At 40.1% G+C, this 15,367-nt stretch overlaps 1 protein-coding gene across 5 annotated transcripts in view; it reads right to left on the bottom strand.

The window, feature by feature from the left end:
• CFAP43 (cilia and flagella associated protein 43) overlaps positions 1-15,367 on the bottom strand; it is an 88,244-nt gene that overhangs the window by 64,348 nt on the left and 8,529 nt on the right. For all 5 annotated transcript variants that reach the window (XM_038409715.2, XM_038409716.2, XM_038409718.2 and 2 more), the window contains exons 3-12: positions 15,029-15,125; positions 12,783-12,950; positions 10,051-10,201; positions 8,770-8,929; positions 6,555-6,617; positions 5,728-5,804; positions 4,772-4,903; positions 3,683-3,799; positions 2,353-2,433; positions 246-394 (exon numbers count right to left, since the gene is read on the bottom strand). In XM_038409715.2, coding sequence (XP_038265643.1) covers positions 246-394; positions 2,353-2,433; positions 3,683-3,799; positions 4,772-4,903; positions 5,728-5,804; positions 6,555-6,617; positions 8,770-8,929; positions 10,051-10,201; positions 12,783-12,950; positions 15,029-15,125 — 1,195 coding nt within the window. The remainder of the gene's footprint in view (positions 1-245; positions 395-2,352; positions 2,434-3,682; positions 3,800-4,771; positions 4,904-5,727; positions 5,805-6,554; positions 6,618-8,769; positions 8,930-10,050; positions 10,202-12,782; positions 12,951-15,028; positions 15,126-15,367) is intronic.

Here is a 15,367-nt window from a genome sequence, read left to right as displayed (position 1 = left end):
CAACAATGAAGTGGTTGCTACATGTCTGTAGTTGTAAGCCACTTTTGGATCCTACAGGATGATGAGCACCATAGCATGTTATACTGTCATCCATTATTCTTTTCATGAATCTAGTCCTCAGTGTCTCATCTGACATGCACAACTCTCTTGAGGAATATGCAAAAAAGTGCACATATATTTCTCACACACACATTGTTCAGGCTACCTGTTGACAATACCTCTTCCCTCTGCTACTACATACTTACTGCAGATGCTGCACAGGTAAGTTGGAAAGAAGAACTCTGTGAACCACACGTGGTGTTTCAACTTTGGTAACATCAATGAAATAGACATGACCCACTTTGGTCCCCACAGCAACACTATATGAGGAGGGGCAGCAAACCATAGCAGTTGCCTAGTTAAATAGGAAAATACACTTAATTGTATCGCAACATCTTACTATGAAACTTGCTCTACTATGCAAAGTTCCCTCACATCTGAAAAATAGCAATAAGTGATCTATGTAAAGAAAATTTTGACTTAATCAGAGTCACAAAAAAAGGGTCATTAAAAACATTATGCCCTCTTTTCCCCATGAATGCACTACTAGATCCTTAAAGACCATCCCCATCCCAAGGTTTATAAACTCTCATCTTCAAGGCCCTGCATCATATCCACAATCAGTCAGTGTGCTTCTAAATGGATCAGAGAGGTTGGCTAATGAGTAGAACAGGTCAAACTTTTTTTTTTTTTTTTTTTTACCATCCATGAAAAATTTTGAGATTTCAAAATAAAAAAATTTATGTGAAATCAGAACCACCGGGGCATAATGTGCAGCTTGCCCAGCACTTCCAGTCCAGGAAAGCAAGTGACTAGGACTCAAACCTGCGCACCCTGTATAGTAGTCCAACACATTAGTACAAGGCTGATGCAAGAATATGCAACAATGTAATTGGTATTTGAAGATCCTTTTAATGCAAAAAAGCAAACACACAGTTGTAAAATGGGATACATCTTAAAATCAAAATTGTAGTTTAGCTTGTGGTCTTTGGTGCGTCATTAGTAGTGATCAGATAGAATAAGTAGGAACCCACAGTGAAGGCAAGGAACTTAATATTCTGTCCAGTGAGTAGATTAATTTGTTAATTTTTGTAAGAGGTTAAGTAACACTTTTCCTGTAAATGGGTAAACAAACAGTTCATGCAAGGAGTTTTCTAGTACAATCAAACCATCAGACCCCTTGCAAGAGTCAAGGACTGTTGAGGCAAAGATGCTACAGGCTTAGTTTAAATTAAATATCAGGAGAGAACTACACAAGTAAAAATACTAAACAGCTATCAAAAAGAAAAGTTGGACTGGTTGATTACACTGTCACAGTACTATGTTCTATGATAACTTTACACATGAACTTACATGATTTGCAACCCGACTCTTTTGATATTTTTAACCTGAGACCCATGCAAAATTATGGTGCTATATATTAGTCTTTAAAAAGACTGGTGTAAAATGGAATTATTCAAAAACAAATACAGAACAAATCTAACATTCACAGTGGCGTTTAAAAGAAAGGAAGTGTTTTCCATTGTCTAGAACATGGGACTTCTAGGTTCTATTCCTGGCTCTGCTACTAATATTTTGGACATACTTAACCTCTCTGTGCTTCCATTCTCTCAGGTATAAAACACAGGCACTAAGGAGATATTAGTAATGCCTATAAATCACTTTAAACCCCTCATTTTGAAGGTGCTGTGTAAATACAAGCTTTTTGCTTTTCATTTAGTACAGAATACACTTCAGGAAAGTCTATACTACAAAATTAAGTCAACCTAAGTTATGTTGAGGTACAGCTTTTGAGCCACACACAACTCTTCTTCAGGTCTGGGAAAGGAACTCCCAGTGTCACAGCTAAATGCAAGGTGGAACAGATTGTTCAACGTAAGTAGTTAGCACATATTGTGAGGGACCATTCAAGGTCGAGTGGCCTGTTTACTCCTCTGCAGTCATGGAACAAAAAAAGGGCGATTAGTGGGTTACAAACTCTGGTTTTTTGCTATGGAGGATCCTGGAAGATAGCACAGAGATGAATTGGGTGAAGTGACTGAAAGGTATTGCGGTACCACCACAACCAATGTTTTAGAAATTACTTTCTTTAAACAATATACAAAATTCGGCCATCTTTGTAGTTGTGGGCCCTGCGTATGAGATCCCCATATTCAGGAGATCTTTATGATCCACTGGGCTTTTCAGAAACAAATTTTCAGCACTATTAAAATGGTAAATCTAAGGCATTTTTGGTATATTTTGCAAAAAACTATTCTCATTTTTATTTGATGACTAAAAAAAGTTTAAACCTCAATTTCCAGTAATCTGTACCTGTGTATTCAGGCAGAGCTTGCTGATGAAAGCTCCATCCTCCAGCAGCCAAACATGCACTTCCCCTGAAATTGCTACAGACTGTTAAAGAAGAAGAGACCGATTAGAGTGGAAAAATTGACATGAAGTGGGCAATGGCTTTCTATGGAAAATTAACCAGGCTGATGACAGGGCATAGCAGGTAAAAAGATGCTGGTTTAGTTTTGAACGATCACAGCAGTGTCACACACAGTGCTATTAGTCACATTCCTTTAGGGGTGCATCTATACTCGGAAAATTTGTAAGCATTTTTGCACCAGCGCAACTCCAGTGTTGGTGCTCTGAGTAGGATTAGATCATGCACTGGTAACATATATGCCTGATCTACATTAGCACTTCCACCTCCACCATTCAACCAGCAGTGTAGAAAAATGCTCACAATTTTTTCTGGTAAACGTGCCTGAAAAAGAGGACTTGGTCTTTGGATAAGAAGAGACTTATGTCATAAAAGTGCTCAGCACCTTGCATCTAATTATTTAAATCTTCAGAGTACTGTACAAATATGAATTAATTAATTCATAATTCCCCCATGAGGCAGGTAAGGATTATCATCCCTTTGCTAAAAATGAGGAGACCCACACAACTGATTCATCAGCACCTCAAGGCTCCTTTATGCTGGCTCTCTGGGGACTTCCTTGGCAGGTAAAGAATCAGTGTAGCTGGCTGTACGCTATCCCTTGGAAAAGTCCCTGCCACATGGGGACCATCAGGGTGTTTTCATGATGAGTGAGGGATGGTCATGGCACTGCTATGCCCTGGCTGTGGAAAAGGCCCCTGGGAGCTGTGGATAGCTGGGCACAGGATAGATAGTCTCTCAGGCTGCTCGAACTTGCACTGAGGGGTGAAGAGGCCAGTGGGAGTACCAGCACAGGTGTGGTGGCTAGAGTGCTAGAAAGCCACCTCCTTCAATTTCCATTCTCTGTATTGAGCCCATCTCCAGCAGTGTTAGGAACTTGGCGCATACAGAGTGACTTTTCCAAGGCCACATAGTGAATCAATAGGAGAGTCCATATTAGAATTGAGCAATCTGTCGCTAACCACATTTCTTCAAAGAACGCAAGGCCAGAGTCTGTTCTCATTTACACTAGCCTAGACCTGGAATAACTCCACTCACTTTAATGGAGTTATTCTGGATCTACACTGATGTGACTGATATCAGAATATGAGCCCCAGCCTCTGCAGCACATCTGCTTCTATGCTATGTAGGATGCCATAGCAATATTTTGGTTACCTATTATTCCTAGTTGAGGATAACCACGATTATGTAAAACAAAAGGAGAAAGTTCCTTACCACACAATACTTGTTCCCTGGAGTAAGAAAATCAGCTGACAGGAAATGATCATTGCATGCATCCAAGAGTTTGACGACTTCCTCATTCTGTGAAGGTTTATAGACATAGACTGATCCCTGACAAATACAAATGACAATCCATCATTTGGCTATAAAGCATTCAGTAAGAGTCTTCAATCACACCAACAAAAACCACCCATCTTTCTGAACTTTGCTCTTTAAACTTTTACAGATGTCTCCGAATTGAGGAAAAAGACTCAGCTGATGTAGATTAATGTAGTTCCCCAAAGTTAGTGGATAATTTCAGAAAATGACTGAAATAAAATTAAAGCAAACTCTGTTTAATTTATTTCAAGAACCAATAAAGTATTTTAAAACAACAAAATAATATGCACTCAAAAAGGTTTATATTTGAATATCACAAGGCATTTGGGAAACATTTATTAATTAATCCTCACATTACCCCAGTGAGATAGGGATGCAATATTAATTTATTTTACAGAAGGGGAAACTCAGGCATAGAGAGGATGAGTGAATGATCATGGTCACTGTGCCAGTGCTAGGAACAGACCCCAGAAATCCTGACTTCCAATCTCTTGCTCCATCCTCTTACCCATGATACTATTTTTTCTCTCTCCTGTGCTATTATGGTTTTCACATTAAAAATATTAAAACTTTTGTAGAATTTAAAAAAAGCCAACTAAAATGATACGACTGGAAAATATGACTTCTCAGAAGAGAGAGAACTTAAATTTTCCTCTTCTTTTTCTGAGGTAATTGAATTATTCCCTTAGGCCTCGATTCTGCACAGATTTATGTACATAGTTCAAGTGATCCCATTGGCTTTGAGACTTCCAGTAAGTCACAGAATCATACATAAGAGTCAGGTAAAAATTATATGGTACAATCCACCATCTTCAGAAATCAATTGGTTTGTGCTTCTCTCTCACTCTCACAAATTCACCTCTGGTGTAATGCCATTGACTTTAATGGGGTTACACTAGGGATGAATTTAGCCCAGTGATACTGAAAGTGTCGTGCAGGTGCAGATGTAACCTGACTTGGGCACCTTATTACATAATACTGTACCTTGTCTGTTTCTATTAGTAATATGTTGTAGTCAGGGGAGAAAACGAGGTTGATTATGGGTTCTGATACATCAAAGCAATTATCCATCTGATAGTGTGTGCCTTTGATTTGGTAAAAGTGCACAATACCATCCTAAACAGAAAAGATAAATGCAAATGCAAATCAGATCACTTATCCTAACCAGTTACAGCAAAACTGCACTGTATAAACATCTAAGAAACGCTGTGGGAACAGCCAAGACGATTCCACTGATTCCTGTCATTGTTGGTCTTATTAACCTTTATCTTGTCCCTGAGTATGGGACACCTAGGCTGAAATACTGCATGATGCCAGAAATGAAGATAAACTAAAATGTTTCTTAAAAATCTAGACTTAAAAATAATTCATGTTTAATTGCAATGGATCAGATTCTGTTACCAGTTATACTACGTACCCCGTTTGATTTCACTAAGATCTCACAGGAGTAACACAAGCTGAATTTGGCCTACTGGGTTTTTGTTAAAGAATAACCAAGACATGTATCGTTAAGTTATATCATAAATAAAGGCAGAGTGGACTTCTGAGCACAACACAACTGGGCAGTTATTTTGGAAATTCTCTTTCTCCTCTTCCATTCTACGTCCATTCTAATTCTCTCCTCTCTCTTTACAACCCTTTACGAGTTCTCCAGCGAAAAGCTCTTTACTTGCTGCCTATCGTTGTTAAACACTGGGAGCTTAGTCACTACTTGCTTGTTAGACTATGAAAAAATGGATTCTTTCCCTCCAGATTTATTGTCCCAAATCTTAAACAGCAAAGTACGTACAACACTAGAGAGACATTTCCTAGTTCTACAGCTCTTTGCTTCTTCTCACTTCTGCCCATGCTAGGAGTTCTGTGAGTGCATTTCACTCGAATATGCTTCGGTTTAGGTTTTCACACAATAGGCCTGGTTCTAGGAATGAGGAATGCCTTACACTTCCAGCTGCATATAGTCCATCCTTATGATATGCCATAGCAAGCAAAACAGGTTTTTGTTTTCTCCGTTTGTCTTCTGCAAAAGCAAAAACATTTCATGTTTTTGAAAATGGCTTAGCTCTTAAATATCTCATTGAATGTACTGCTTGTGAAATATGATAGACCGACAACCTGGGAGGCTGAAAAAACTACAGCACAGGTAATCACAGGGCTAGTTACCTCAAATCAGCCTTGATTTGAGAGGGATTACATTTATGGGTGAGGAATTAGCTCAGTCTAGCAAGGAGAAGCCAATTAGTGTCAGTTGTGGCTTTAGTGATGTGGACACCTGTCCATTACAAACTGAACTGAGATTATTAATTTATTTTGTATAGGTCACTAAACAGTCACCAAGACAAAACAGATTTTTTTTAAGTTTCCCAATAGTAATTGGGAAAGAGTGCCTCATACAAAGTTAGTGCTATATAAACAACAAATAATTTTCAGTGGTTCTAAACAAAATGTAGGGGCCGAAGTCTGATCTCACATCAGTGAGAATTAGAATCAACACAAAACAAATACGTCCAGTTTCATTGTCTCTGTTGAGGCTGTCAAAATGGCTTTCCATTAGTACCAATCGTGTTGATGATTTTTGTGATTTAGATACCTGACCTCATGCCATTAAATTGTCTCTCACAAGTCACTGAACATCAGTATCCTTCTAGCCAATGCTCTACCTAGGATGGAGTTGTACTGACATGTATTATGACTCCCAGCAGCCACTGGTGCAGCCTTAAAAAAAAAAAAAAACAACCCCAAAACCAACTGCATTTAAACAAGTAAATACCTTCCTTTTTCAAACTATCATCAGAAAGAAGTGGTAAGGAATGAAACTGTGTTTGCCTTCGTTCTGCATAAAGAAAAAGAAACAAATTGAAGTGTTAACTACAGTGCATGTACCTAATATGTGAATGTTGCATTAAGGGCTAGCAGTAGTCTAGTCTACTGAACACAGAGCTAGGCATCAGGAGACCTGGGTTCTTTTCCTGTCTCTACCAATTAATTCATCTGTGTGTCTGTGGGCAAGTCACAATGTTTCTGTGGCCCAGTTACCCCATCAGTAAAATGAGAATAAATCATAGAAATATATGATTGGAAGGGACCTTGACAGCATCTAGTCCAGTCCCTTCAATGAGGCAGAACTAAGTATTATCTAGAGTCTAGACCAGAGGTGGGCAAACTATGGCTTGCTGGCCACATGTGGCCCGCTAGACTATTCTGCCCGGCCCCTGAGCTCCCAGCTTAGAAGGCTAGACCCTGGCCCTCCCCTGCTGGCCCTCCACCTCTGCAGCCACGCTGCTGCGTGGGCAACGTTCTGGGTGGCGGGACTGCGAGCTCATGCAGGGCAGTGTGGCACTGTGTCTGGTTCTGTCCAGGCGGCGTGGCTGCCAGATGTGCTTCTCTGAGCAGCATAGTAAGGGGGCCAGGCCCAGGAGGTTGGATAAGGGGCAAGGAGTCTCAGGGGGTAGTCAGGAGACAGGGAGCAGGGGGCAGTTGGATAGGGGCGGTTAGGGGGTGAGGATAGGGGGAGGGGCCGTCAGGGGACAGGGAGCAGAGGGGGTTTGGATAGGGGATGGGGTCCCAGGGGAGGCAGTTGGGAGGGGGGTCCCAGGAGGGGGCGGTCAGGGGACTAGGAGTGAGGGAGGGTTGGATGGGTCAGGGGTTCTGAGGGGGGCAGTCATGGGGCGGGAAGTGAGAGGGGTCAGATAGGGGGCAGAGGACAGGCTGTTTGGGGAGGCACAGCCTTCCCTACCCAGTCCTCCATGCAGTTTCACACCCCAATGTGGCCCTCGGGCCAAAAAAAGTTTGCCCACCCCGGTCTAGACAATCCCTGACAGGTCTCTGCCTACCATTTTGAGATCTATAGATGGAAATCAGTATATATTCTAATGAAAAGTGTTATTATTTACTTAGGTTATCATATTTGATTAATCTATGATAGAGGAACTTCAGCTACCCCAAAAACATTCAGGTGAAATGTGGCAGCTGTTAAAGGGATTGATTGAACATGTGCTTAATGATTTTTTTTTTTTTTTTTTTATACAGTGGGACTTCAGCATGTGCTTAAAGTTGAGCATGTAACTAAGTGCTTTGCTAAGTAGCAAAGGTCTTAATCACATACTTTAAATTAAGCGTGTGCTTAAGTACTTTGTGAATTGGGGCCTAAAAGCATACACCACCACTGCACAATAGTTTAGAACAGGAAGCAAAGAAGAACACTGTGGCCAACTGAAGCACCGAAAGGTGCAACCTCCTGAATTGGCAAATCCCAAACTTTTCTTGGAGAACTCCAAACACTTACCTTGCTTGACTTGTGACAATAAATAATGAGATCATAGCCAGGGAATTAACACAGCAGTTTTTGTTAAAAAAGCCTCTAAAACAATACCCTCCATATCTAGATTAATCACCACACTTTAAGTGAGGGACAATACTTTGGAAAGCCAGGAATACTCGGTGCAGCATTAGAAAAGGACCTTGAAGAATCATGTTAGCTAACTTAACACTAAACACAACTCTGCAGTAAATGTAGACAATGACTAACATGTTTTCCATGTCTGTAACTACAGGGTTAACACGAACAGTTGGCATGACATTAAACACAGCTTTCCCTGTCTACACTGACTGCAAAGTTGTGTTACATATCATGTTAGTTAGCATGACTCCTCAAGGGCATGTTCTAACACAACCCAATTTTCTAGTGAAGGCAAGCCCTAGGTTTTGTGCAACATCAAACATGCTGTGGGCGCTCAATACATTAATAAACAATAATAATACAAGGCTGTATATGTCTGGCCTACTAGTGCTTTTACATCAGTTCTACGGGGTTAATGAGATCTGCAATACCAGGATTATTGTTCATTTTTAAGACCAAACAACACAAGCATTTGTATATTTTTGCCAGAGGAATAAGATATTGAAGCCAATGGAAAAGGGAAGAAACCACATACAAAGAGAAACATGTAATTTCTATAAAAACCTTCAGTGCAGCTCTTTGTTACCTTTAGCATCTCGTAGAGGTTTGTAACAGAGAAGAGAAGCTTTGAGTGTCTCAACATTAATTGCCAAAAAATGTCCCTCTTCACAGCCCATATACAGGTCAGACGTCGCAGTCCAGCAGTGGACAGTAGGGTGGACTGAAAGCTGGATGTCATCTTTAGGCTTCAATATAAAAATCAGCAAGCTTCAGTTAAAAGTGGCAAATGTTTGTATACATAAATATGTAAATTCAGAGATTTTAAGGCCAGAAGGTACCATTAGATCATCTAGTGTGACATCCTGTATAATGCAGGCCAGAGAATTTCACCCACTTACTTCTTAATTGAGCCCATTAACTTGCATGTGACTAAAGTATATCTTCCAGAAAGGGTCCAGTCTAGATTTTAAGACCCAAGAGAGGGAGAATCCACTACTTCCCTTGGTAGCTTGTTCCAATGGTTAATCACCCTCACTGTTAAAATATTGTCCCTTATTTCTACTTTGAATTTGTCTGGCTTTAATTTCTACCTGTTGGTTCTTGTTATGCCTTTCTCCATTAGAATGAAGAGTCCTTTAATATCTGGTATCTTCTTCCTCTGAAGGTATTTATACCCGGTAATCAAGCCATCCCTCAGTCTTCTTTTTGATAAACTAACCTGGCAGAGCTTTTTAAGTATCTCACTATAAGGCATTTTCTCCAGCCCTTGAATTATTTTTGTGGCTCTTTTCTGCACCCTTTCCAATTTTTCAACACCCTTTTTAAAATGTGGGCACCAGAACAGGATGTAGTATTCTTGTATTAGGCTCACCGATACGGTCTACGGAACCAAAATCACCTTTCTACCCCTACTCACTATCCTGTTTACACATCTAAGGATTGCATAGCCCTTTTAGCCACACCATTGCTAATGTTGAGTTGTTTGCCCACTATGACACTTACATCCTCTTCAGAGTCACTGCTTTCCAGGATACAGTCCTCCATTCTGTAAGTACAGCCTACATTTTTTATACCTATACGTATGTTCTTGCACTTGTCAGTATTAATATGTATTTTGTTTTCATGGGCACATCTTACCAAACCATCCAGATTGCTATGTTAGACTGCCCTATGCTCATCATTATTTACCTCCTGTGATTATAATTCTAATGCTAATATGGGTTTCACAAACATTGCTGAGAGAATATACCCCTTTCCTAGACCAAGCAAGTTTAATAGGCTTTCAATTATGAATTGTGTTCATATCTGTCAGTATCATTACAATCATAACACTTTATATTAGCAGTTAGATGCAGAATGTAATTACCCTAAATGTCTCTGCTTCATCCCCTGCCAGCCCAGCAATGGCTGAAATCGGCAGCACAGGACCATAGTAGAGGTCTTGGATACCAGGATGTGAAAAAAAGACATCCTGGTTATACATCAGAGACCCATCTTCGGCAGGGAGTCTGACAGGCCTGCAAAAAGGAAAAGAAAAAGCATAAGAGCTGAGGAAGCACTTACAGAAAATAAACACTAATACATAGCTGGGAAGCATGTTTTCAAAACCTGGAGACTGACCTTTAGTTGACGTTCTAATGCAAACACTTTACCTCTATTATAATAATGAAAGACTGATGTAAACAACCAGTTTACATGGCAGATACTGTTGTAATAAAAAATAATAGGCCTGGTCTACACTGAAAAGTTACATCAGCGTAGCTATGTCGGCATGGAAAAAAACACCCCCACTGAGTACTGTAGCTATGACCACAAAATCCCTAGTATAGATGCAGCTATGCATATAGAAGAGGGCTTTTGTCAATATAGCTAACTTCGTTCAGGGAGGCAGTGTTCCTACAATGACTCCTTCTGTCAGTGTAGGTTGAGTCTATGCTATGGGGCAAAGTGGGCATAGCTGTGCCACTATAGCTATGTCAATATAGTCTCCATAGTGTAGACATACACATAATCTTTCTACTTCAGGAGAAGGTCTGAGCACAGAACTGGCAGTGATGAACTTCTGCATTCTATCCCAATGTCTGCTTCTGACACTGATTCCTTTTTGTCTTGGGCAAGTAACTTAATCACTCTTGGGATATATCTACATTGCAATGAAAGACCAGAGACAGCAAGTCTCAGAGCCCAGGTCAACTGACTCAGGGTCACAGCGCTTGGGCTGCAAGGATAAATATAGCAGTACAGAAGTTTGGACACAGGCTAGAGTCTGGGCTTTGAAATCCTGTGAGGGGGGAGGGTCTGAGAACCTGGGCTTCAGCCCGAGCAGCTACACTGTTATGTTTAGGCCCACTGTCAGTTGAACTGGGCCCCGAGACTTGCTGCTGCAGGCTTTTTATTTCAGTATAGTCATACCCTGGGTCTCAGTTTTCCCCATCTGTGCATTGGGGTTAATAATTACCCTCCCAGCAAGGAATTGTGAAGATTCTTTGCTAAAGATGAAAAATGCTCTAAATATTATTCTCCTATTGCATTCTGAGTGGTATTTAGAAAGTGTCTTTTGTGTATGATCACCAATCAGATAGCAGAGTACCTATTAAAATGTATAAGGGAGGGTGAGTTTGTAGTAGTTTGGGGAATATGCCGATTTATGACAATGAAATTTTATGTAAAAATGTATAAATACATAATAATCCTTCAACCAAATTTCAGTTCCTGCCAACTGGAGTGAAGAGAGAGAAAAATAAATACGTCTTCCGGAGTAAACTTTATAGTGATAAAAAGCAAAAAAGAATCCAGCTTGATTTTCAGATCCCACATTAAAGGCTGGTCTACACTTACACATTCTACCAGCATAAATGTGTCTGGGCAGGTTGTCACGTATTGCTGACATAGGCATGCTGGTAAAAGCCCTAGTATAGACTGTTATAATGATACAACAACAAGGAGTCCGGTGGCACCTTAAAGACTAACAGACTTATTTGGTCATAGTCTTTAGTGGCACAAATAAATCGGTTAGTCTTTAAGGTGCCACCGGACTCCTTGCTGTTTTTGTGGATACAGACTAACACAGCTAACCCCTGATAATGATATAATGGTACCTTATATCAGTATAACTTATTTCAGTTTTCAACTGGAATAAGCTATACTAGTATAAGCACTTTTATACATCCACGCTAGACAAGGTTTGCCATTCTCTCTCTCTCTCTCTCTCTCTCTCTCACACCCCCTCCCCCAGTATAGTTAAAGCAGCAAAACTATTAAGTGTAGACAAGCCCTGTAGTGTTGGGAGAATTACACTGAGCATTAGAAAAATCACCTTTGGATTTGTAAACTCATCACACAGGATATGTTAATCACAGAGAAAACAAGCATTGGACCCAACCTGGGGTTTTTTTGTGTTTTTTTTTTTGCAGACCAGTCTGTGACCACATCTTCTGCTTTAAAATACACACATTCCACTCTACTAAATGATCTTTGCAGGCAAGAAACTCTGTCTAAACATGGTAATCACATGCAACAGCAGCAGTGCAAGCTCTCCTACATTGCCCTGTCAATATTCCTCAGTCCTGTTACAGCAGAGCCACCTGCAGGAGTGGGAAGATCGTCCATTCTCCATGTGCATTCAATACTGGGCCTCTTAGCAAGGACTGCTACCAAATCTGACTATTCAGATCAGCTATAGTGATGGTTGTAATGTGGAGACCCGAGCACTAGGAAATGTTATCACAAATTCAACAAACAAAACTCAAGAGACAGACAGTTAAAGATCTTATTGGTTGTGATTTAAAGGGTTGTCAGTTAATCTTAATTGGAGCCACGGTCTTTGTAAATGGATACATGTCAGTGATCCTAAACACTAAAATAAAGGTTTCAGAGTAGCAGCCGTGTTAGTCTGTATCGCAAAAAGAAAAGGAGGACTTGTGGCACCTTAGAGACTAACATTTATTTGAGCATAAGCTTTCATGAGCTACAGCTCACTTAAAGCTTATGCTCAAATAAATTTGTTAGCCTCTAAGGTGCCACATGTCCTCCTTTTCTTTTTACTAAAATAAAGTTAACTCTATAGTTTTCTTTTAGCCTGGAAGGCGTGTTACTTACTTTGACTTGAGATGATGCTCTTGATCGTTCCTCTCGATATTCCAGACAGTAAGGGAGTTTTCATTGGACAAACAAAGCTGGTGCCAGTTCATGGGGTTAAAGCTCATAGAGGTCACTGTCACACCTGGTTGAGATTTACTGCACAAAAGGATATTTTCTTGCCAGTCCCTTCGAAAAGGAGAATTAAAAAAAAAACACATATCAAATAAGTCACAAAATTCAGAGTGACCTTTTAGACTCGATCCTGCGAAGTGTCAGTTGACATGCATGGCAGTAGCAGATGCTCCTCTCCTCAGGAATCTAGCACCTTGTTACAGACAAAAGCTGTCAATCAAGTTAATTCTTCTTGGTGGGAATGACAAAAGAAGCTGGATAATCAATCACATGTAAAATAAATATTGTTTAGGACCAACTTTGCTACTAACGAAGAGAAGAGAAAACATTGGGGGGGAGGGATAGCTCAGTGGTTTGAGCATTAGCTTGCTAAACCCAGGGTTGTGAGTTCAATCCTTGAGGGGGCCATTTAGGGATTTGGGCCAAAAATTGGGGATTGGTCCTGCTTTGAGCAGGGGGTTGGACTAGATGATCTCCTGAGGTCCCTTCCAACCCTGATATTCTATTACAAGACTATGCAAAACAAACAGTGCTGCTGTGCATCACAGGCAGCTATGCTTTGTGGACAGGGCATTAGGCTGGGAGTCAGGAGACATAGGTTCTATCCCTAGCTCTGTCATTTATTCTTTGTGTAATCCTGGACAAGTCACTTCCCTCCACCCAGCTCTGTGCCTCAGTCTTCCTATCTATAGGACAGGGACCATAATCTTTACAGGCCTCTGAAAAGGAGCTTTAAGATGTATGGATAAAAACCCTATAATTATTATAGGTAAGAAGGTAAACATTTGTGTTTTCACATGCTATCCTTGGAAATGCTTAGCATCATTGAAGGATAACAGTCACCATTTCCTGAACAACATATTTGACATTAACTTCTTATGAACATTTGCAATTTAAAAATATATTGATAAAGCATGTCACTTGAACTTGGGAGTTGGAATTTCAGCTTTATTATGTATGACTAAGGTTGAAGTGAAGAACTCTAGCATGTACATGCTATAGTATATGAGTTTAGTTTAGTATAATCCTGCTGGTTTAGCTTGTGACAAATTCATTTATAGATATTGATCAGGATGCAAGAGAATTATTAATATTAATATCACACTGGAAAAAATGGGTGTTGGGAAACAAAACATTTGCTCACAAAGATCAACTTAAAAAATAAACGATGAGTTCTATTTCATTATCCTCAACCTATCTCACTGTGTGTCCTTTCATGGCATTGAAGCTTCAAATAATCAGACCAAGTGGCTCAAGCACCTCATGTAGTGCTGCTGTCTGGCACAGCTATGAAAGACACCTGGCTTCAAGTGCTAGTCCAGGTCTATTCATCCCAAAGCTGTGAATGCTGTGGAAGTTGATCCTGCTTAGGTGATTGAATGGATTCATTGTACTGAGGGTCACATGTAAGAGTGGTTGGGGGTTTAAACCCCTTTCCTGTTCTCAGCTGGCAGTTGTGACAAGGATGGTGGTGTTTTAAGGAGAGAGAAACTGGGAATTCTCAGGGATTTGATCGGAGTGCTAAGACTTTTTATTGGAAAACAAATACGTAGCATTTACAATCTGCTTTATATCCCCAATCTGCTTTACGAACTTTAACTAATTAATCCTCATATAAGCCCCATGAAGTAATTAAGATTCATTATCCCCATTTTACAGAGGGAGTAGCTCAGCAGGGATGTTAAATAGCTTGCCTAGGACCATCAAGAAAGTCAGCATTAGAACTCAGCCATTTCTGGCTACCAGTCCTGTGCTCTAGCTAGCAGGCAACTTTCTCTCACAATTACCACTGCAGTCAGCTTCCAGGACTGTTCACATAATTAAGTGGTGGAAAGGCTTATTTTCCTGTTATAAATATATCAAAATGTAAAATCTTGAAGAAAACAGTCTGGAAATTAGCTATGACAAAATAACAATACATCTTTTATGAAGTCCTAACTCAATGCAAGGCAATTCAGGCAGAGAATGTTTGCAGACAGTGGTAGATCAGAGAGGAATGAGAAAGCCAAGGCATCATTTGGCCTTACTGGTTTCTCTTGGCAAGTCAGTGAATTGAAGCTCTGCTCAAGGAGTGCACATATAAAAACCTTCACCTAAGTACCCATGATTAAAGGAACAGGTCTGATACTTACCATATCGAAAGAGCAAATTCTGGGACTGAAGAGTAACTGGCCAGATAAGGACCCGTGTAACTGAATGCAAGTAAAGAGTAGTCCAGCTGAGCCTGCCCTAAAATATAAAATTAATAGCAACGCTTTTAGTCAGCCTTCGGCTTCACTTTGGACAACCACAAGCTTGATGCTTTGCTCCATCCATGATTATTCAGTTTGATTTGATCATACAAACACAATTTTCATTACGGTTTTTAAGAAAAACCAACAAAAAAAAAAAAGATATAAAACTGCTTGTATAGTTATATTCTAGAAATAGAATAGTCCTCACAGGTATCTATGCCCACTCACCCCTCCAAT

Source organism: Dermochelys coriacea, chromosome 7 (assembly GCF_009764565.3).
Source record: "Dermochelys coriacea isolate rDerCor1 chromosome 7, rDerCor1.pri.v4, whole genome shotgun sequence".
Classification (NCBI taxonomy): domain Eukaryota; kingdom Metazoa; phylum Chordata; order Testudines; family Dermochelyidae; genus Dermochelys; species Dermochelys coriacea.
This window is presented reverse-complemented; position numbering and strand designations above follow the sequence as displayed.